The 23,523-nt window shown below is 48.3% G+C and overlaps 1 protein-coding gene across 1 annotated transcript in view; it reads right to left on the reverse strand.

The window, feature by feature from the left end:
• fer1l4 (fer-1 like family member 4) overlaps nucleotides 1-23,523 on the reverse strand; it is a 57,639-nt gene that overhangs the window by 21,717 nt on the left and 12,399 nt on the right. Inside the window, exons 14-31 of the mRNA XM_061219484.1 lie at nucleotides 23,083-23,269; nucleotides 22,482-22,751; nucleotides 21,485-21,588; nucleotides 20,765-20,873; nucleotides 20,399-20,591; nucleotides 19,918-20,038; nucleotides 13,415-13,515; nucleotides 12,713-12,800; nucleotides 12,025-12,141; nucleotides 11,589-11,741; nucleotides 11,293-11,476; nucleotides 10,637-10,761; nucleotides 10,343-10,477; nucleotides 9,798-9,971; nucleotides 9,023-9,133; nucleotides 8,399-8,560; nucleotides 7,375-7,546; nucleotides 1,931-2,043 (exon numbers count right to left, since the gene is read on the reverse strand). Coding sequence (XP_061075468.1) covers nucleotides 1,931-2,043; nucleotides 7,375-7,546; nucleotides 8,399-8,560; nucleotides 9,023-9,133; nucleotides 9,798-9,971; nucleotides 10,343-10,477; nucleotides 10,637-10,761; nucleotides 11,293-11,476; nucleotides 11,589-11,741; nucleotides 12,025-12,141; nucleotides 12,713-12,800; nucleotides 13,415-13,515; nucleotides 19,918-20,038; nucleotides 20,399-20,591; nucleotides 20,765-20,873; nucleotides 21,485-21,588; nucleotides 22,482-22,751; nucleotides 23,083-23,269 — 2,619 coding nt within the window. The remainder of the gene's footprint in view (nucleotides 1-1,930; nucleotides 2,044-7,374; nucleotides 7,547-8,398; nucleotides 8,561-9,022; nucleotides 9,134-9,797; nucleotides 9,972-10,342; nucleotides 10,478-10,636; nucleotides 10,762-11,292; nucleotides 11,477-11,588; nucleotides 11,742-12,024; nucleotides 12,142-12,712; nucleotides 12,801-13,414; nucleotides 13,516-19,917; nucleotides 20,039-20,398; nucleotides 20,592-20,764; nucleotides 20,874-21,484; nucleotides 21,589-22,481; nucleotides 22,752-23,082; nucleotides 23,270-23,523) is intronic.

Genomic DNA, 23,523 nt, shown 5'->3' on the forward strand with positions numbered 1-23,523 from the left:
ATACTAAAGATATGCCAACCTTGTTATCTATGACATGGGAATATAAGTATGTGATTGGTGGTAAATCTGCAGTGTGGAAAATAGGTATCACTTGTCCTTGGTTTCCTGCTGGTGTTAGCAGGGACAGTCGCTGGTGGGAGATCAACAAGTTTGGCTGAGTTTGGGGGTTGGGATTAAAGCATTTAAATAAAAAAACAATATCCATATCCACAGAGACCGTATTGGTCCCCAACAGCATTATGGGAATGACTGTCACCTGAGAAACCCAACTGAGCATTTGTGGGTGATTTTGGAAAGAGGCCTGAGATAGCGCTTTCCACCTTTATCAGCAAGGCAGGGGTTGAACGACTTCCTCATGGACGAATGGACGATTCTACACCATGGCAGATACAAGCCTGTTCTGGCAACACACAGTGGCCTGACACCCTTATGAGTGGCTTCATATTGGTGTGTCCACGTATCTGGGCTACTCGCTGTATAATGAGATGGGGTTGTTATGTCCCACACACACTCTCCTACTCTATGAACTTTACCGTGTAAGGCTTCATCTGATGAAGGAATGAAATGAAATGGGAAACAGAGCCAACATGAATGGGGCTGTAATATCCACAGCTGTCTCAGCAAATGGCTCATTAAAAGTCAGACGAACATTCAAAGCAAACGTGGCCAGGGAATGCAAATTAAACGGGCAACAAGGCAAAGGGAATGAACAGATGAAAATGGAATAAAAGGTCTGCGGTGCTGGTGTATGATTCCTTCAGGGAGAAGGCTGGAGGTGTGCGTAATGTGAAAACAATGAATAATTCATGATGCATGTGCTTGCTCTCTTGGGTAGAACACCCCCCCCCCCCCCCCCCCCACACACACACACACACACAAACACACACCACATACACATGGACACACATACACATGAATACTTGTGGGGGGACACATAACCACACACATACAGGAACACGTGAACACACATACATATACACACACACACACACATGCACACACACACAGAAACGCGCACACACACTTGCATGCAAAGCAATAATGCAAAATTGCACCATTCTGAAGGGCGTATGAAAAATAATATAATGGAGGTCAAGATGCCAAAAGCTTGACTCAAGCAGACAAAATGAAAACGCTTTCACACCTGGTGAAGAGACTCTATGCATTCTTCCATGTTGAATGTACAAGCACAGTTTGTGCTGAAGCAGCATATTTTCGAAAACAATGTTTAGCCTGAAATCTTTTATTTTTCTTCTGAAGTGGAATGTCTATAAGCTCATCTCCATCAACACTGGAGAGTGCAGATGAGCTTTGATTTGAGCTGCATCTGCACTGGACCCGGCCCAGCTGAGACAGGCAGACACAAAGGTGCCAATACAGGCATCTAGAGATTTCTCTTGAAATACCAGTCTCGAGACTGGTAATGCTGGCACCAGGGTCCACAAAGCTCAGAGTGACCAGGTTAAAATAGGATATAGACAGCATTTGTAGGAATTAGTGACCAGGTTGATGGATTGTTTAGGTTATGGCCCTAGTGACCTGGTTAATGTAGTGTGTAGGTTATGGTCACAGTGACCTGGTTAATGTAGTGTGTAGGTTATGGTCACAGTGACCTGGTTAATATTAAGTGTAGGTTTTAGTCACAGTTACCTGGTTAATATAAAGTGTAGGTTATGGTCATAGTGACCTGGTTAATGTAGTGCATAGGTTATGGTTACAGTACTCACAGTGACCTGGTTAATATAAAGTGTAGGTTATGGTCACATTGACCAGGTTAATGTAGTGTGTAGGTTATGGTGACAGTACTCACAGTGACCTGGTTAATATAGTGTGTAGGTTATGGTCACAATGACCTGGTTAATGAAATGTGTAGGTTATGGTTAAAGTGACCTGGTTAATGTAGTGTGTAGGTTATGGTTACAGTACTCACAGTGACCAGGTTGATGGGGTTGATGAGGATCTTTGTGTCCTTGAGTGGCAGTCCTCCCAGGTCCATGCTCATCACAGTGTTCAAAGCTGTTGTTTTCTTTGGAGGTTTTTTATCTGAAGCCAGAAATCAAAAATCAATACTCACAGTGTATACCATGTATTTGTATCACCTGACACTGTAACTATATAAAGGTAATCTAAATCTAAATAATAAAATGCATCACTACTGTAAATTGTCCAATATAGCCAGCACAAATAGTTTAAAAATACAGAGAATTTGAAGACTTGTACATGTACAGAATGTAGCTGTTTGCTAGCATTGTTCCGTTTAGCATAGCATTAGGTCACCTATGTCCCCTGTATATGCATGTGCTGCACAGGTAGACAGAAACTCTTCACTGTCACTTATGGGAGCAGCATCTTTATTATCTCTTGCTGTTATTATTACATGATTGTGGGAGCACACCAGAGGTTGGCGCCATTGTTTAGCTCTTCCACAGCTGATGCAAAAGAGAAAAAGGGCTTATTCCAATTGCTTATTTCATCCTTCCTTGGGTTCATTCCAATCACTTATTTTATCCTTCCTCGTCTCCTCGTTCCTAATCATTCCCTGATTTAATTGGCAAAAAAAAAATTCCCTCTCCACCTCAGCTGATGTGTGGTAAGCATTTTGCCACAAAATGGCTGCCCTTGCATCACCTAGATGGGTGTACACATTAGCGGTGCGTGAGGAGAGACTCCCCCTCATCACTGTAAAGCACTTTGAGTTGCCAGCTGGTGAGAAAAGCACCATATAAATGGCAGGAGTTTTTTGTTCCCCCAGCATTCATTGAGGCGCTGATAACATGTAAATCCTGTGATTATCACCACGCATTACTGCACATGTAACATTCTGGCCTTCTCTCAAGAGCAATACTCTTTTCCACAGAGCTTCCTCAAGACAAAATCTCTTTTGTAACTTTGCTAAGCACAGGGATGTTACGGGATAAAGACAATAATAGCACATAATGGAAGCACTAGAGGCTTCAGAGTGGATTGAGCAGCATTTTTATTGAGCACCAACAGGGCGCTGAAGAGCAGAGCGAACGGGATGTGCTGATAGAGACACGGCAGTCAGAGGCTCTGGGCTCATTGACTGCTGTGGATAATGAGGCTTGAGCGGAGCTACCAAAGGGCCAAGCCTCAGAGTGACTCCCGGGGCCGCACTGACCTGCACACAGCGCCGATACGGAGTGCAAATCATCCCAGAGAGACACGCTTCATTCTCCAAATAACGCCGGGTCGGCATCAAAGCTGCGTCTTTCGATCAATTCAAATTACAAACGCCAGCGGAGAGCCGTATCTGCTCTTATTGAATTCGTGCCAGTTATGAAATGCATTCCGCACATTTTGAGTTGTCATAACCACACATAATGTTCATTTTAATTCATTTAAAAATGTTTCTGCACACTAATCAATGATTTATTTGGATTGAGGTATTTCTACAGTGTTACAGGTAGCAGTTATCTTCAGTATTTGTGAATTATAAGCACACTTGCTGAATATGTGGTTGGTCATTTGTATTTAGACTCTATATTTTTTCAGTTTAACTTATCTTTGCAGTATATGCTTAAAGGCCCCCTAAGGCATCTGCATTTGTTTGTTTCTTTATCTGACTATTTAAGACCACAACGTTCATAAACGACCATAAACGTCTACTTTGAAGCAAATTATTATTTATTGAATTTAAAGAATGAATGATAACTGGTGCATCTACTAAAACTTATCAAATAATAACAAGAGAGCAAAGGACTTAATTCCATGTGGTTCTCGTACTGCTGGCTTGGTATGCAATTTGACTGAATAAATATAAAATAAATATAGACTATTAAACAAATATGGAATAAATATGACATTTCATAAGTATGAAACAAGAGGAATTCAAAATAAAGAGGGAGTTCACTGAGATAATAATAGCGCACAGAGGGTTGTGTTGACAGATGTGTGCAGTGTTATATACTGCATGAACTCGGCTGAGAGTTTGAGGGCTTCCACTCTGGGCCGTACAGCTCACTGTCGCCCTCTGCTGGTAAAACTGCACCAGTCAGAACGGAGCCTCTGCTACAGAGAAGAATAACACTGAGGATCTAGTCTTTTTACCACTAGCAGGAGTCTGGGTGGATAGAAGGCAGAGACAGAGAGGGGTAGGGGGTTAGAGACAGAGAAGGGTAGGGGGTTAGAGACAGAGGGGTAGGGGGTTAAAGACAGAGAGGGGTATAGACAGAGGGGTAGGGGGTTAGAGACAGAGGGGTAGGGGGTTAGGGACAGAGGGGTAGGGGGTTAGAGACAGAGAGGGGTAAAAACAGAGGGGTAGGGGGTTAGAGACAGAGAGGGGTAAAGACAGAGGAGTAGGGGGTTAGAGACAGAGAGGGGTAAAGACAGAGGGGTAGGGGGTTAGAGACAGAGAGGGGTAAAGACAGAGGGGTAGGGGGTTAGAGACAGAGGGGTAGGGGGTTAGGGACAGAGGGGTTAGGGGGTTAGAGACAGAGGGGTAGGGGGTTAGAGACAGAGAGGGGTAAAGACAGAGGGGTAGGGGGTTAGAGACAGAGAGGGGTTAGAGACAGAGGGGTAGGGGGTTAAAGACAGAGGGGTAGGGGGTTAGAGACAGAGAGGGGTAAAGACAGAGGGGTAGGGGGTTAGGAACAGAGAGGGGTAAAGACAGAGGGGTAGGGGGTTAGGGACAGAGAGGGGTAAAGACAGAGGGGTAGGGGGTTAGGGACAGAGATGGGTAAAGACAGAGGGGTAGGGGGTTAGAGACAGAGGGGTAGGGGGTTAGAGACAGAGAGGGGTAAAGACAGAGGGGTAGTGGGGTTAGAGACAGAGGGGTAGGGGTTAGAGAGAGAGGGGTTAGGGGGTTAGAGACAGAGAGGGGTAAAGACAGAGGGGTAGGGGTTAGAGACCCCTCTGGGGTTAGAGGGGTTAGAGACCCCTCTGTCTTTACCCCTCTCTGTCTCTAACCCCCTACCCCACTGTCTCTAACCCCCTACCGCTCTGTCTTTACCCCTCTCTGTCTCTAACCCCCTACCCCTCTGTCCCTAACCCCCTACCCCTCTGTTTCTAACCCCTTACCCCTCTGTCTTTACCCCTCTTTGTCTCTAACCCCCTACCCCTCTGTCTCTAACCCCCTACCCCTCTGTCTCTAACCCCTCTCTGTCTCTAACCCCCTACCCCTCTGTCTTTACCTCTCTCTGTCTCTAACCCCCTACCCCTCTCTGTCTCTAACCCCCTACCCCTCTGTCTCTAACCCCTCTCTGTCTCTAACCCCCTACCCCTCTCTCAGAGAGGGGTAAAGACAGAGGGTAGGGGGTTAGAGACAGAGGGGTAGGGGTTAGAGACAGAGGGGTTACGGGGTTAGAGACAGAGAGGGGTATAGACAGAGGGGTAGGGGGTTAGAGACAGAGGGGTAGGGGTTAGAGACAGAGGGGTTAGGGGGTTAGAGACAGAGAGGGGTAAAGACAGAGGGGTAGGGGGTTAGAGACAGAGGGGTAGGGGGTTAGAGACAGAGGGGTAGGGTTAGAGACAGAGGGGTAGGGGTTAGAGACAGAGGGGTAGGGGGTTAGAGACAGAGGGGTAGGGGTTAGAGACAGAGGGGTTAGGGGGTTAGAGACAGAGAGGGGTAAAGACAGAGGGGTAGGGGGTTAGAGACAGAGGGGTAGGGGTTAGAGAGAGAGGGGTTAGGGGGTTAGAGACAGAGAGGGGTAAAGACAGAGGGGTAGGGGTTAGAGACCCCTCTGGGGTTAGAGGGGTTAGAGACCCCTCTGTCTTTACCCCTCTCTGTCTCTAACCCCCTACCCCTCTGTCTCTAACCCCCTACCGCTCTGTCTTTACCCCTCTCTGTCTCTAACCCCCTACCCCTCTGTCCCTAACCCCCTACCCCTCTGTTTCTAACCCCTTACCCCTCTGTCTTTACCCCTCTTTGTCTCTAACCCCCTACCCCTCTGTCTCTAACCCCCTACCCCTCTGTCTCTAACCCCTCTCTGTCTCTAACCCCCTACCCCTCTGTCCTTACCCCTCTCTGTCTCTAACCCCCTACCCCTCTCTGTCTCTAACCCCCTACCCCTCTGTCTCTAACCCCTCTCTGTCTCTAACCCCCTACCCCTCTCTCAGAGAGGGGTAAAGACAGAGGATAGGGGGTTAGAGACAGAGGGGTAGGGGTTAGAGACAGAGGGGTTAGGGGGTTAGAGACAGAGAGGGGTAAAGACAGAGGGGTAGGGGTTAGAGACAGAGGGGTAGGGGGTTAGAGACAGAGGGGTAGGGGGTTAGAGACAGAGGGGTAGGGTTAGAGACAGAGGGGTAGGGGTTAGAGACAGAGGGGTAGGGGGTTAGAGACAGAGGGGTTAGGGGGTTAGAGACAGAGAGGGGTAAAGACAGAGGGGTAGGGGGTTAGAGACAGAGGGGTAGGGGTTAGAGAGAGAGGGGTTAGGGGGTTAGAGACAGAGAGGGGTAAAGACAGAGGGGTAGGGGTTAGAGACCCCTCTGGGGTTAGAGGGGTTAGAGACCCCTCTGTCTTTACCCCTCTCTGTCTCTAACCCCCTACCCCTCTGTCTCTAACCCCCTACCGCTCTGTCTTTACCCCTCTCTGTCTCTAACCCCCTACCCCTCTGTCCCTAACCCCCTACCCCTCTGTTTCTAACCCCTTACCCCTCTGTCTTTACCCCTCTTTGTCTCTAACCCCCTACCCCTCTGTCTCTAACCCCTCTCTGTCTCTAACCCCCTACCCCTCTGTCCTTACCCCTCTCTGTCTCTAACCCCCTACCCCTCTCTGTCTCTAACCCCCTACCCCTCTGTCTCTAACCCCTCTCTGTCTCTAACCCCCTACCCCTCTCTCAGAGAGGGGTAAAGACAGAGGGTAGGGGGTTAGAGACAGAGGGGTAGGGGTTAGAGACAGAGGGGTTAGGGGGTTAGAGACAGAGAGGGGTATAGACAGAGGGGTAGGGGGTTAGAGACAGAGGGGTAGGGGTTAGAGACAGAGGGGTTAGGGGGTTAGAGACAGAGAGGGGTAAAGACAGAGGGGTAGGAGGTTAGAGACAGAGGGGTAGGGGTTAGAGACAGAGGGGTAGGGGTTAGAGACAGAGGGGTAGGGGTTAGAGACAGAGGGGTAGGGGGTTAGAGACAGAGGGGTAGGGTTAGAGACAGAGGGGTAGGGGTTAGAGACAGAGGGGTAGGGGGTTAGAGACAGAGGGGTAGGGGGTTAGAGACAGAGGGGTAGGGGTTAGAGACAGAGGGGTAGGGGGTTAGAGACAGAGGGGTAGGGTTAGAGACAGAGGGGTAGGGGGTAAAGACAGAGGGGTAGGGGGTTAGAGACAGAGAGGCGTAAAGACAGAAGGGTAGGGGTTAGAGACAGAGGGGTAGGGGGTAAAGACAGAGGGGTAGGGGGTAAAGACAGAGGGGTAGGGGCTTCCTCACCCTGGGGCTCGGGCTCTTCCTCTTCCTCTTTCCACTCGTCCAGGTTTTTGGGGGCGAACTGCATGAGGCTCTGCACCACGTGAGTGCCCACCAGCACCAGGCGGCCGAACGCACGCTGCTCCATCACAAATATGGTGAGAGGAGGGTGGAGGTACACCAGCTCCGGCAGCTCCTGATCAGGGGCAGGGGGGGTCAGGTCAGGAATGCACATTGCTCATATACAGCCCTGCTGAAGAAAACTGCTCATGCTAGCTATTGAAATGTGGGCCTGTAGCGTAGTGGTTAAAGTACATGACTGGGACCTGCAAGGTCGGTAGTTCGATCCCCGGTGTAGCCACAATAAGATCCGCACAGCCGTTGGGCCCAAGGCAGCAAGGCCTTTAACCCGGCATTGCTCCAGGGGAGGATTGTCTCCTGCTTAGTCTAATCAACTGTGAGTCGCTTTGGATAAAAGCAGCAGCCAAATGACATGTAATGTTATGAAACAGCTGGTTGCTGGTTGACCAGCTCCATATTCAAGTAGTTTGACCAGCTCAAGCTATGTTTTGAAACATATGGTAACTGCTCATTTCAAGCTGGTCATGGCTGGATTTTACACAGGGAGTATATCAGTGTTTCACAAACCTCTCCTTGGGGACCTCAGCTGGATCCAGGTGTTTCATGCGTTTTGCTGGAAGCACACCTGGTGCAACTAATCAAGGGCTAGATCTGCTGTATCAGGCATGCTTGAGGTGGAGCATGTCAAATACCTGGATCTGGCTTTGGGTCCTGGATGAGAGGTCTGGGAACCACTGAACCACTGACATATTGCATATATCTCTCTCTCCCTTTGGAGAGGGATTCACAAAGTCATCATTGAAACTAACTGGCAATCCGTTTGCCACCAAAAAGTTTTAGATTTTTTTTTGTGCCTTCGTGTTCAATATATTATGAAAAGGAAATTGCTGAAAATAAATAATTTATTGAACATAAAATGGCTGCCCAAGACACAGTGACCCCTTTCACCCACATCACACAGACTCACCACGTCGAAGTGCTTGACCATCTCCGTGAAATTGGGGTTGAGCCGGTAGCTTTCGATTTCCTCCGACTCGATCATCTGCCCCGCGCATTCCATCCTCACCTGCGGCTTCTCCACCTCGAACAGGTTCACCCGTTTCAGGTCCCGCACCCCCCAGTACAGAACCTACACACCACAGGAACCTTACAGTGCGGTATACTACAGTGTTCACTCAGTCACACACTCACACACTGGCTCCCTATGGCAGACTAGTGCACTGTCCAGAGGAGTACACTACATAGGGCATAGGGTGTGATTTAGAACATATACAACCACACCCACAAAACTAACACTCTAATTACATGTTAATGATGTAAAATCTTATAATGTTTGTAGCTTCGTTTTTCAGTAGCAACAGGTAATCATAGAATTTATTTAGACTGTTTTTGTGTAATGCTTTATGATGTGGCGATGTACTGTGGCAGATTCAATTGCAGGTTAGCCAGGTGTGTTGCTAGTTAGCCAGGTGTGTTGCTAGTTAGCTGGGTCATATCCATGGTAAAGCATGTTGGCCTTTGGTAAAACATAAGACTCATATCCATGGTAAACCCTCCGATAAATAAAAAAAGTGTTGCAATCTCTATTCACCTCGATTCGGAAATTCCTCAGCACGGGCCGCACCCCCTGGGGGATAACATAGTACCTCTCCTCCGGCAGGAACTGGGGCTCTCGAGGGTCCACGTCTTGGGGCAGAGCGGGCTGCAGGGGCCACAGGGGTCACAGGTCAACTGCGTAGCATCCACCACCTCTATTAAAGGATCCCACCTCCCATTTCACCACCATGATACTGCCCATATCGGCCATCTTTGTAAGCCTGGCGCAGCGTGTTGCATTGGTGAAACTTACAGTGTGGAGTGTGGTATGAAGCTGTGTGTGCTTCTGTTTGTTGGGGAAGGGTGTATGTGATAGTTTTTAGGAGGCATGTGTGAGGATTTGTCTCAGGTCCTCAGATGTGTGTGCAGAATGTGGAAGACACATTTACATGAGTATGTTTGTTTGTCTGCAGTCAGATAAAGTTGTTTTGCCCAGCAGTATGATAAAGATATTTTGCTTAAGAGTTGATTAATCAGGAACAAGAAGAATATGTTCATGGCTGGAACAATATAGACTGTACCAAGTGAATAGTTTTGACATAAAAACAAAGTATATCAGAGCACTTGCTGCTTTGTTTTAGAGAGAGCACCGTGCTGATGTATTGAGAATTATCACCATGCTGCATGTAATCAAGAGTGCCTTACCACAGTGGCCCTTTCCTCAACAATTTCAATAAAATATCTCTCTTCAACAAGTATGAGGGTCTGTGTGGGGTCCAGTATATCTGGGGAGATGTGTGTGATATGCAGGTGTCAGTGGGGGTCTGCACCTCTCCATAGCCCCTGTAGTCCAGCTCCATCAGCTCAAATGCAGCCAGAAGCTCCCCGGCTGGGGTCTTCCCTCTGCGGATGTCAAAGAACTGCAGCGCCGGCTTCTTGTACGCCTCCTCCACAAACTTCAGCTCTGGCTCTGCAAACGCACGCCCCAGAGCCTGTGGGCTGCCCTGAGAACAGCACAGGGTTTAAACACACTCATCTCAGATTACACGGCACAGGGTTATACACACAAACATAGATTGTACAGCACAGGGTTACACACAAACACAGATTATACAACAGAGGGTTACACACAAACAGTTTATACAACACAGGATTACACAGAAACACATATTATACAACAAAGGTTTACACACAAATACAGACTATACAACATAGGGTTAGACACACAAACACAGATTATACAGCACAGCATTACACACAAACACAGATCATACACAGATACAAACTCACAGACAAAACCGAACAGCTGTGTAATAGACACTGAAACTGAGATTATCCAGTGCAGAGGCAGGGTGTAGGAAGATGCGAATCTTACGATTTTGTCATAGTCATAGATGTAGATGATGATGATGGGCGGGTCGTTCCGCAGGTCCTCCTTACTGCCCTCTATGAGGATCTGATGGAACAGCAGCAGCTGACTCCAGGTTGGAGAGAGAGTCTCCTCCATCACCTGCACCCACAGAGAGCAGCAGAGAAATCAAACAATATCCGCACGTAGTACAGAGACTCAATAAGACCCAATGTAACAGAGACCTTGGCAACTCCGCATGTAGCAGAAGCCCAATGTTGTTACAGTGGACTGTGGCATTCTGGGATGCGCATGGCTCACCCGGGTTGCCTGGGACTGTGTGGAGAACACCACCCTGGCATAAGGGTCAGACAGGCCATTGTCGTCGGCAGCAATGATCCCTCGAGCCTGGTAAATGTGAGCCCGCAGCTGGAAGTACCGACTGTCTGCAAAGGCAAAAACACTAACTACTGTGATCTGCTGAACGGAAATGTAACAGCAGTGGAATTCAATGTGATGGACCCAGAGCATTGGCTAACATGAAAGTCCCTGCCCCGACATTTCAACTTCACCAGGTCAGAATCCAGACGGGACCAATCAGACTAACTGTTATGGACTGAGGGGCAATGAGAACAGTCACTTTGTATTCCATAAGCAGGAGTTAGTTCCATGGTGAGGGGGGTGAGTGCTGGGTGAGGGGTATGAGCAGGTGAGGGGTATGAGCTAGTGATGGTTATGAGCAGGTGATGGGTATGAGCTGGTGAGGGGTATGAGCAGGTGAGGGGTATGAGCTGGTGATGGTTATGAGCTGGTGATGGTTATGAGCAGGTGATGGTTATGAGCAGGTGAGGGGTATGAGCTGGTGAGGGGTATGAGCTGGTGATGGTTATGAGCTGGTGATGGTTATGAGCTGGTGAAGAGTATGAGTAAAGCTGGGTCTGTGTGCAGGCCCATGGATGGGGATTGGCCGCCCTTACCCTCACAGGACAGCTTAGAGGGGGGCATGTTGATGGGTATGGGGGTGCTGGCTGTGGCCTCCTCGTACAGGGGTTTGAACTCCTCCGGCAGGCTGTTCACACTGTTTTTGGCGTACTTGGTGATGCCCAGCCACAGGTACACCTCCAGCTTGGCAAAGATCTCTCCCAAGGGCCCACCTGGGGTCTGCATGGAAGGAAGATATGCTGTATGTTCATACAATGCATTAAAGAACTACATTCTAGGTGCCTGGTTTACATACTCCAGTGTCTGAATGAGTCAGATTCCTGCCTGGTACCTTCATGTAGATGGTGGTGAGCTTCCCGCAGTCTTTGCCCTTCTCCTCCTCCACCAGGGAGAAGATGATGGAGTGAGCGGGAATCCTGGCGTAGGCCACACGCTTGCCCCCGCTCATCATCCACAGAAAGACGTCAGGCAGGGTGCTCTGGGGCTGTACAAAACACAGGGCAGGATTAAAGGGAGCTGTGAGAGAGCTATACTGTGTGTGAAGACCAAGGGCTTAGAGAACTGGGAGAGAGGTGTATGGTGGGGAGACCAACAGCTTAGAGAACTGTGAGCGAGAACTGTACGGTGTAAAGACCAAGAGCTTAGAGAACTGTGAGAAAGCTAAACGTTGTGTAAAGGTGAGACAGTGGGAATGCTGAACACATGACTGAGCAGCAGGAGAGAGAGTAGGAATGATGAACACATGAATCAGCAGCAGGCTAGAGCACCTCTTTGGCCAGGAATCGGACCCTCTTCAGGAGTTTCTTTGTGTCTGCCAGCTTCTCCTTGGCGGAGCGCCTGGTGATCTTACGCCTGACACGAAGGGCTTGTTTGGAAAAAAGTATCTACAGGCAGAGTAGGCTGGTGTTTACATTGCATTACAAGCATTTGGCAGATGCTCTTATCCAGAGTGATGTACAACAAAGTACATAACCATAACCAGGGACAAGTGTGCAGAAAGACCCGAGAGCGAATACATATTTTACTATCATCATTCAACATGAATAGATGATAGATGATATGGAGATGAATATAAATTATGGTTTTATGGTAATATTCAATAAACAAATCACAGTGAATCCTTGAGAAGAGATTTGTGATCACACTAAACATACACAATGATACAGGCCATATAAAGGCTGATTACCCAAACCTTGGATTCCAGCTGAACAGAGTAGCTAGGATTTATTTACAAACAGCACTGTACAACTGTAGAAGTTTCTTAATTTCGGGAAAACCAAGATCAGGAGAGCATGGTATATATTTAATGCATATGAGAGAATAAATAGGGGAGCAACATACGGTATACTATGTACCATTCCCATGTGACATTTATAGCATTGCTGAAAAAAAAAAAAAAAAATTATGAACCCTGAAACTGTAACATGGTGAACAAAATGAACCAGACCCACTCACAATGTTCTTCTTAATAAAGGCTTTCCGGCTTTTGTCTAGGCTGTTGGGCCGACTCACTGTCTTCTTATCTATGTTGGAGCTATACTGCCTTCAGGACAGAAACAGAAAAATTAATTTAAATTTAATTGCATACGGAATGTGGAACAGCTATATGTTGATTTATTTACAAGGAGTATATTCCATATGGTATTGATTTGTTATTTTTGCTTTTAGTCTAATATAATTTTCAAATTTCAACATTTTTTTATTTTGCAAACATACGTAATTCACTGTTCTGTAAAGAGTTTAGGATTCCCATAACTTTATTTGTGCATGTTTGTGCATTCTTCAGATGAAGACACTCATGTATTCATCTTTAAATCCATGAAGAGCACCATATGAATAAGAATGATTCCATTCTGAGAGAGTGGGAGTATGATATAACATATCATCCATATTTCTGCAAAATGGAGCAACAGCACACATGCATTTAAACGCCCTTAACATGTAGGTGAAAAAAAGTCTCTCATTTGGATGTAGTCATTTGAATGCAGTCCTAATATGGTACGAGAATTGAGTTTTCCTTTTGCAAGCACAGTTAGCAGCTCAATGAGACGTAGGTGGAATCAGTTGGAAACATTAGTATCATCATTAACTTGGCAATGTTTATGTCTGTGGCTGTTTCCAGTCATGTCTGAAGTGAAACACTGCCTAGTTACTCACTTGCAGCTGGCTACAAACTCCAGGAGCACCTCCACCAGCCTCTCCTTAGCCATACTCCTGGGCCTCTTCAGCAACTTCTCCACCTCATCAATCCCGTATTCCTGAGAGATAACAGCAGCACACATCAATCCTGAATTCCTGAGAGGTAACAGCAGCATACATCAATCCCGTGATCCTGAGAGATAACAGCAGCACACATAAATCCCTTATTCCTGAGAGATAACAGTAGCACACATCAATCCCTTATTCCTGAGAGATAACAGCAGCATACATCAATACCATATTCCTGAGAGATAACAGCAGCACACATCAATCCCATATTCCTGAGAGATAACAGTAGCATATATCAATCCCATAATCCCACACACTTGAAAGATGCTACCAGCACACATAAATCCCATAATCCTACACATCTGAGACATAACAGCAGCACACATCAATCCCATATTCCTGAGAGATAACAGCAGCACACATCAATCCCATAACCCCACATCCCTGTGAGACATTACCAGCACACATAAATCCCATAATCCCACACCCCTGTGATACATTACCAGCACACATCAATCCCATAATCCCACACCCCTGTGAGACATTACCAGCACACATCAATCCCATAATCCCACACACCTGGGAGACATTACCAGCACACATCAATCCCATAATGTCACGTTTCAGGTCTGTCTTGCTATGTTTTATGTTTATTCATGACTACGCCTCTGCCTGCCGTCCGTCTGTTCATCTGCCCCGCTGACAGCTCTCCTGCTACCGGACCTCCCTGCACGTCTACCGACTACGAGTTTGCCTCTTCCCTCGGCACCGTGCTTTTTGTTTGTTTACTATTTGTTTGGCTGGATCTACGTGTATGGACTTTGCTTGTTTTGACTACGCTCCTGGGATTCATCCCGAATAAAGCCCTGAGGGGTCTTTATATTACTATTGTTTCTGAGTCGTGCATTTTGGGTCCAACCCCCACGCACCCGTCTCAGAACAATTTCGCCACAATGGACCCTGCTGACTCTACTGCCATGTTCCACGCCCTCCAGGAAACAAGAAGCCATCGTCCAGCAGCATTCACAAGGAATCTCCGAGCTTCACCTGGAGATTCGTGAACTGTGTGCGGAGATGAAGAAGCTCGCTGTCGCGGTCCTGCTACAACCACGGGAGGAGCCTACCCACCCACCCGCATCCCCAGTGTTCAACCCCATGGAAACCTGGCAATTCCGGGAGCCCCAACAACCCCCCCCGGAGAGGTTCGGTGGAGAACCTGAGAGGTGCAAGGCTTTCCTACTCCAATGTGACTTCGTATTCAGGCAACAGCCCCAGACCTACAACAGCGACGACCGTCGGATAGGCTATGTGATGGGACTGCTGAAGGGGAAGGCATTGGACTGGGCTACTGCGGTGTGGACCGGGGGTTCATCTCCTCCTCGTTACCCGGCCTTCGTCGAGGAGATTCGGAAGGTTTTCCAACACGCATCCAGCGACCAGGAGCCATCCCAGAGACTGATTGCTCTGCGCCAGGGACAGAAGACCGTGGCAGACCACTCCATCGACTTCCGCACCCTCGCGGCGGCCACTAGTTGGAACGATGCGGCGTTGGCAAATCTCTTCCTGGCCAGCCTGAGTGAGACGCTCCAGGACGAATTGGCGCGACTGGACCCCATCACCCAGCTCGACCAACTCGTGCGCACCACGATCCGCCTGGACAACCGTGCCAGACAACGCCGGTCGGAGAGACCGATCCTTCCTGGCAACCCGTACCCCAGGCAGGGGCCAAATCCTCGACAAGAGGAGCAGCAGTCGGAGGGACCCGTCACACCCAGGCTCGGTGCTCCTTCAGGACCAGGCGACCAGTAGAGGTGAGAGCAGTCGACAGGCATGAGGGTTCTGACAGAGACAACCATCGTCCCACGCTCACCACCCTGCTGATTCTTCCCGACGGAACAACCCGGGTTAACGCATTGGTGGATTCTGGAGCGGACGCCAACCTCATCAACGAAGTTCTGGTGTCTGAACTGAACATTCCCACCCTCCCTCTACCCCACCCTGAGAATGCGCGGTCGCTGGATGGAAAGACTTTCTGCCGCATGACGCACATCACTATTCCCGTACAACTGATCATTTCTGGGAACCATCGGGAGATGATCCAGTTCCGCGTCATCCAGTCCCCTAATGACCAACTCATTTTGGGATTACCCTGGCTCCAGAAACACAACCCCACGATCAACTGGAGTTCTAATCAAGTTCAAGCCTGGGATTCTAAATGTCATCTGTCCTGCTTACGTTCTGCCCCACCACCAGCAGAGGGAGCACTAGCTCCACCACAGACTCCCAAGCCCTCCCTGGAAAGGGTTCCCACACCTTACCATGACCTGGGCACGGTGTTCTCCAAGACTCAAGCTCAGTCACTGCCGCCCCATCGACCCTACAACTGCGCCATCGAGCTCCTTCCCAGTTCGTCACTCCCCTCTAGTCGCCTATACAACGTCTCCAGACCAGAGAGGCTATGGAGAAATACATCCGTGACTGCCTGGCTAACGGACTAAGCTGAACAACATCACGGTGAGGAACAAGTATCCTCTGCCCCTGATGGACTCCGCGTTCCACCCACTTCACAAGGCCACCATCTTCACCAAGTTGGATCTTCGCAACGCTTACCACCTGGTCCGGATCCGTGAGGGCGAGGAATGGAAGACCGCCTTCAACACCTCTCTCGGACACTTCGAATACCTGGTCATGCCATTTGGCCTCACCAATGCTCCTGCTGTGTTCCAGGCTCTGGTGAATGATGTTCTTCGGGACTTGTTGGGCCGCCATGTGTTCGTCTACCTGGATGACATCTTGATCTACTCCACTAATGCCAAGGATCATGAAAACCACGTCAGGCGAGTTCTACAGAGACTTCTAGAGAACAAATTATTTGTCAAGGCAGAGAAGTGCGTCTTCCACTCCGACACAGTTGAGTTCCTTGGGTTTATCCTTGAGACGGGACAGATCAGGGCGGATCCCAAGAAGATTTTGGCGGTCACCGACTGGCCCACACCCACTTCACGCAAGCAACTCCAGCACTTCTTGGGATTCGCCAATTTCTACCGAAGGTTCATCCGTTCCTATAGTCAAGTGGTCTCCCCTCTAACCAAGCTCACGTCCCCTGCGGTGCCATTCCGGTGGAGCCCCGAAGCTGAGACGTCCTTCACCAAGGTCAAGAGACTGTTCTCTTCCGCTCCCATCCTGGTACACCCCGACCCCACCCGCCAGTTTGTGGTCGAGACGGATGCTTCCGACACAGGGGTGGGAGCAGTGCTCTCTCAGGTGGCGGCCGCTGACAACCGACTACACCCCTGCGCCTTCTTCTCCAAGAAGCTGTCCCCGGCGGAGAGGAACTATGACGTTGGAAACCGAGAGCTGCTGGCAGTCAAACTGGCGCTGGAGGAGTGGAGACATTGGCTGGAGGGGGCCGAGAAGCCGTTCATCGTTTGGACCGACCACAAAAACCTGGCATACCTCCAGACAGCCAAGAGGCTGAATTCTCGACAGGCTAGATGGGCACTGTTCTTCGGAAGGTTCAACTTCTGTCTGACCTACCGCCCGGGTTCGAAGAACGTTAAGCCCGACGCCCTGTCCCGTCAATTCAACACCTGTTCTGAGCGTGAGGTTCCCGAGAACATCCTTCCTGCCTCCTGCACTATCGGATCTGTCACGTGGAAGATCGAGGCGGTGATCCAGAGGGCTCTACGGGAGGATCCCGATCCCAGGTCCAACCCCGGATTACGCCTATACGTTCCCTCAGCCGCTCGGACACAGGTGCTGCAATGGGCCCATTCATCCCTCCTTTCCTGCCATCCCGGCTTTACCCACACCTTGGCGGTGCTGAAGCGGAGATTCTGGTGGAGCTCCATGATCCCTGACACCAGGCGCTTCATTAAGGCATGTACCACCTGTGCCAGAAGCAAGGCCTCCCACCAAGCCCCTGCTGGTCTACTCCAACCTCTGCCTGTGCCCAGCCGACCCTGGAGCCACATGGGCGTGGACTTTGTTACCAGACTTCCCCTTCCGAGGGTAACACCACCATCCTCACTGTGGTGGACCGATTCAGTAAGGCGGCCCACTTCATCCCCCTGCCAGGGTTACCCACTGCCCAAGAGACTGCGGATGTACTTATCAAGGAAGTGTTCCGCATCCATGGAATCCCCTCAGACATTGTATCCGACCGGGGCCCACAATTAATTTCTCAAGTGTGGAAAGCTTTCTGCCTGGCCCTCGGTGCCACAGCCAGCCTCTCATCCGACTACCACCCTCAATCCAATGGGCAGACCGAGAGGGCCAACCAGGATTTGGGAGCCGCGCTACGTTGTGTCTCTGCCCAGAATCCAGCTTCATGGAGCAAGATGCTCACCTGGGTTGAGTATGCGCACAACACCCTTCCATGCGCCGCCACCGGAAAGTCTCCGTTCGAGATCTCTCTAGGCTACCAACCTCCATTGTTTCCCGACCAAGAAGCTGAGATCGCTGTTCCCTCCCTCGCCACCCACATGAAACGATGTGCCAAGATTTGGAGGGACGCCAAGGCCGCGCTCTTACGCACGGCAGATCGTAATCGGCGTGTTGCTGATCGCCACCGCACTCCAGCTCCGGCCTACAAACCAGGTGACTCCGTCTGGCTGTCCACTAAGGACATTCCCCTCCAAGCCACTTCCCACAAACTGCAACCCCGCTTTATTGGTCCCTTTAAAATCCACAGAATCATCAATCCTTCCTCTGTAAAATTGTCACTCCCTGCTTCCCTTAAGATTCACCCCACATTCCATGTCTCCTGTATTAAGCCTGTATCCTCTCACCCCATATGTCCCCCGGATCCCCCACCACCTCCCCCCCCGCATTATTGACAACCACCCTGCATTTACTGTTAAAGAACTCTTGAACATTCGTAAGAGGGGCCGTGGGGTGCAATACTTGGTAGACTGGGAGGGCTATAGCCCTGAGGAGCGTTCCTGGGTCGCTCCCAGTCTCATTCTGGACAAATCATCGTGACCACCCTGATAAATTCCAAGGACCGCCAGGAGTCGGTCGTTAAGGGGGGGGTCCTGTCACGTTTCAGGTCTGTCTTGCCATGTTTTATGTTTATTCATGTTGTCTTAGTCACGTAGTGTCTTATCATGTATTATGTTAGTCTAGGTTCGTCATGTTGTTTAGTTATGTTTCGTTACGATTTATTTTCTTGTCATGTCTTGTTATGTTTCGTACGATTATATTACCTTGTTATGTTGAGTGGTTATCGTCTTAGTTTCGCTTTGTGTTATGTTTTGATTTATGTTTATTGTTACGTAACTGGTCGTTGTTTATGCATACACTTTTTCTCTCTCTCTTTTTCTGTCATTCCCTCCCTAATTGTTTCCATTTGTCTATTTACTAAAACTACTAACGCTAGATCAGGATTGGGTAGAAACTAACAAACTAATCATGTGTTCATGTTACCTTACGTTTCTCGTGCATGTCATTTACTAATTTACTAATGCTAGGGCAGGATAGGTTTATTACTAACGATTACTAATCACCTTGTTAAACTTGTCATCCATCGCACCAGTTTTCCATTTCCTTGCTACGCTCTAACTAATTGTCTACACCTGTCTACACCCGCATTTATAGCCCAGTCGCGCTACTGTTCACTGCGAAATTGTCTGCCTCTGTTTACCACGCAACTCTTGAGCATTTACTACCATTGATTACACGTTACGATCCAAGCCTGTTTACCGACCATTGATTATTGATTTCTGTTTTGTGACCATCGTTTGTTTTTTGACCACGTCCTCGCCTACCGTTTTTGTACTTTTGCTTCGCTGATTGTTTCATGGTTTCGACTCCCGCTTCGCCCACGACTACGCCTCTGCCTGCCGTCCGTCTGTTCATCTGCCCCGCTGACAGCTCTCCTGCTACCGAACCTCCCTGCATGTCTACCGACTACGAGTTTGCCTCTTCCCTCGGCACCGTGCTTTTTGTTTGTTTACTATTTGTTTGGCTGGATCTACGTGTATGGACTTTGCTTGTTTTGACTACGCTCCTGGGATTCGTCCCGAATAAAGCCCTGAGGGGTCTTTATATTACTATTGTTTCTGAGTTGTGCATTTTGGGTCCAACCCCCACGCACCCGTCTCACACAATCCCACAAACTTGAAAGATGTTACCAGCACACATCAATCCCATAGTCCCACACCCTTGAAAGATGTTACCAGCACACATCAATCCAATAATCCCACACCCCTGTGACCATTATCAGCACACATCAATCCCACAACCCCACACACTTGAGAGACACATAAATCCCATAATCCTACACACCAGCACACATCAATCCTATAATCTATTCTACTATTCTCCTGATGGGTAACATCAGAATGACTACATCTGACCTTTCCTTTGCAGAGCAGGAGGTTCATAGTGGAGACAGAGGGATGAAGAGGACAGAACAGAGATAAACTGTGGTAAACTGAGATTCCACCTACCAGCCGGTCAGCCATCTTGGAGAGCCAGTTGGAGTTGTAGAGGCGGAAGTTGTGGTCCTCAAAGTAGTTCCACACATAGAGACAAGGCTTCTCACCCAACATGGGGATGCAGTTGAAGGATCTGTCAGGCAATGTATCAGATAGTTGGATCAATGATTAACTCCCATGCTGGAATTCCCATGCAAAGCCCAACACCTGCAGTTCAAGCACTGAAATATATGAAACAAGTCTGAATTTAAAATTTACTTGTGATTACCATTGAATAATACATGGACCATAAGACAAGCAGGTATTTGTTCTTCAAATGTATGTGCTTTTATTAATATTATATATATATATATATATATATATATATATATATATATATATATATATGCGCTGGCATATATGAGAAAGGTCAAGACAGCTCTTTAAAACAGCTCTAAAACCGTGCGAGGCTGTGCATGGACACAGGTACACAGACGTGGGTGGGCTGTGTTACCTGTCGTACTCGGTGGCCTGTGGTCTCCTGGGTGTGGTCATAGACTTGTTCTGTGATCCCTGCACAGGAACATCTTCCCTCTCCAGCTCATCGTCCGATGCGTCCAACAGTGACTGCCTCTCTTCCGCCCGCTCCTCTCTGGCCCCACCCTTCTTTGGTTTCACCACAACATCGGCTGCCTTCCCATAATTCCCTGCACACACACACACACGTGAACCAGAAACATAGTTTGGTGCCTGCAACATTTACCACTGATTTAGTGAATGCACTACTTCTGCATGGGACTACATGTAAATGATGACAAAATCTGCACAATGACTCCAGTTAGACACTTTATGTGGATTTCTATGCACACATCGTTCATACCAATAGACAGCTCAAAAGTGACCAGTTTTGAGCCAATGGATGGGTCGATCATGGTCACTTCGAAGAGAGACGCAAAGAGCAAATACTCCTCCTTCTGGCCCAAGAAATTCTGCAAGAAAGGACAGAATCTCTGGAGATACATTCTAGTTATCTATCAAGGAAGAAACCAAAATGTACAGTGTAAATGAATGATAAAACTATGCAGAGTTTGAGAGGTGATTTGAAATTAGTGAGAGAGTAGGTTTGATAAAGCTATGTTGAATTGAGGTTGTGTGGTGAGTTGAAATGTTTAGTTCAACTCAAGATGTTTAGTTTGGCTAGGTAAGCAGTGTTTGGCTAGGTAAGCAGTTTGTTCTTACATTTGCGTGTTGCTGTATTACGATTATAAAAAAGAAAAAGAAAAAAACAACAACCCTGATGATCAAATAGGCCCTGGTCCTTATCTTTGTTGTGCAGGTAGCAGTTGAAATTGTATTTCTCTCTAGGGTCTTTCAGCGCACTTATCCCAGGTTATGGGTATGCACTTTGCACTTTGCACGTTAATGGCATTAATGTAATGTAATGTAATGAAATGAGTAAGCGAGTAGGTTTGATGAAGCTATGTTGAATGGAGGTTGTGTAGGAGAGTAGGTTTGATTGACAGGCTCAGGGTGGAGGTTGGGTGATATAGGAGAGTAGGTTTGATTGACAGGCTCAGGGTGGAGGTGGGGTGAGGCTGACCTCTGGGAGAGGGTGGACCTCCTCCACCTCTACAGTCACAGCACCCGGAACCTCCGAACTCGCGTCCTCTGTCTCCTCACTGGGCCCACTGTGACCTGGCTCTGCTGTATGTGTAAACACACACACACACACACACACACACATACACACACACACACACAGAGGCACAGGCACACACACACACACACACACACAAACACATATACAGGCACACACACACACACACACAAACACACATACAGACACACACACGCACACGCACACACACACAGACAAAAACAAATACAGACACACACACATACACACACACAAACACAAATACAGACACACACATACACACACACACACAAATACAAATACAGACACACACACACATACACATACACATACACATACACATACACATACACACACACACACAAACACAAATACAGACACACACACATACACACACACACAAACACACATATGGACACACATAAACAGAAACACACAAACACACACACACACACACACATACCCACACACACAGGCACACACAAACAGACATACAGACACACACAAATACACACACACACATAGAAACACACATACGGACACACACATAAACAGAAACGCACACAAACAGAAAATAACACTTGAAAAGTCTTGTTTTAAAATGCTTTCGCAGGACCAATGATGCCTGCTTTTGAAATGAATACAGAAATAACCAAACAATGTCGTGTGTTTTGAGATAATTAAACAAGTCAAGCTAACTTGACTGGCACCCGGAAGGTTGGTGGTTCAAGCCCCGCTGTAGCCATGGTAAGAATTGCTGTTGGACTCTTGAGCAAGCCCCTTAACCCCACATTGCTCCAGGGGGGATTGTTCCCTGCTTTGTCTTTGAATAAAAGTGTCAGCTAAATAGCAAATTATTAGGAGAGAACCGTTAGGGTGACTTGGATGACAGGGCACCTCCCTCCAGCCATCGTTCATCCCACCCCTCCGTCAGGCTCACCATCTCGGCCCTTCTTCTCCTTGGACTTCCGGCTCTTCTTCTTCAGGGAGAGCTTGCTGAGCGCTCCCTTGATGGCAGCTGAGGCTTTGTTCTCCACCGCGGCGGTGGGGGAGGTGTACACCTCCACGGCCAGAGAGAGCAAGATCCGGCCCCGGTAGAAGATCCCGGGGCCCAGGCCCTCATTCAGGTCGCGGTGCACGTCGTGGAGAGTCGAATTCCGCGGCGACCCGTACAGGTTGATCCAGGAGGGGCCGAATGTGGGGTGGAACCCTAGGGACAAGCAGAGAGCCACAGTAATGAACAGCAGCACAGAAACCTTGTCAGTGGTTAGCAGTTAGGAGTAGCACTAAAACATAATCTGTGATTAGTAATTCATAGTAACAGTGTAACCCTCTAATTTCTATTTACGAACATTGCTGATCAGGCTACAATATCACTATGAATTACTAATCACAGATTATGTTTTAATACCACTGCTAACTCCTGATCACAGACGAGGTTATTGAAACTCCATCAGTGATTTGTAATCAGTGGTAGTATTGAAACCCATAAGCGGTTGCAGTTACTTGCAGTAAAGGTTTACAAAAGGTATAAACTCTACCATTCCTGTTGGGGTCAGAGATCTGCTGCAGGTCCAGGAAATGTGTCACCAAGGCGATGTCTCCAAAGCTGGCATCGTCAAGGATCTGAACCTTGATCCGGCGCGTGAGAGGGGGAAACTGCTCAATGAAGGAGATCTGCTCGTTCCACTCGGGAGTGTTGGTGCTGTTCGCTACTGATGTCTCTCCCTGGAACAGGCAGCGGTCCCAGACTTAGCACAAATCGAGGGGTGGCTCGTGGTTCAAACATCAGTGACTGTGACTGATGCAGTTAATACAGTACAGCATGTAAGATGGATTACTGTGAGGAGGGTCCTTGGTCATTGTGACCATGTCCTCATGAGAACTGAGGAAGGGAAGGAAAACAGGGAATCCTGGGATTCCTTTAAAGATAAGAGCTGTAGAGAAACGTCCTGAAAGTTTTTGTGTGTGTGTGTGTTCAC

The sequence above is a fragment of the Conger conger genome, chromosome 14, assembly GCF_963514075.1.
Source record: "Conger conger chromosome 14, fConCon1.1, whole genome shotgun sequence".
In the NCBI taxonomy this organism is placed as follows: domain Eukaryota; kingdom Metazoa; phylum Chordata; class Actinopteri; order Anguilliformes; family Congridae; genus Conger; species Conger conger.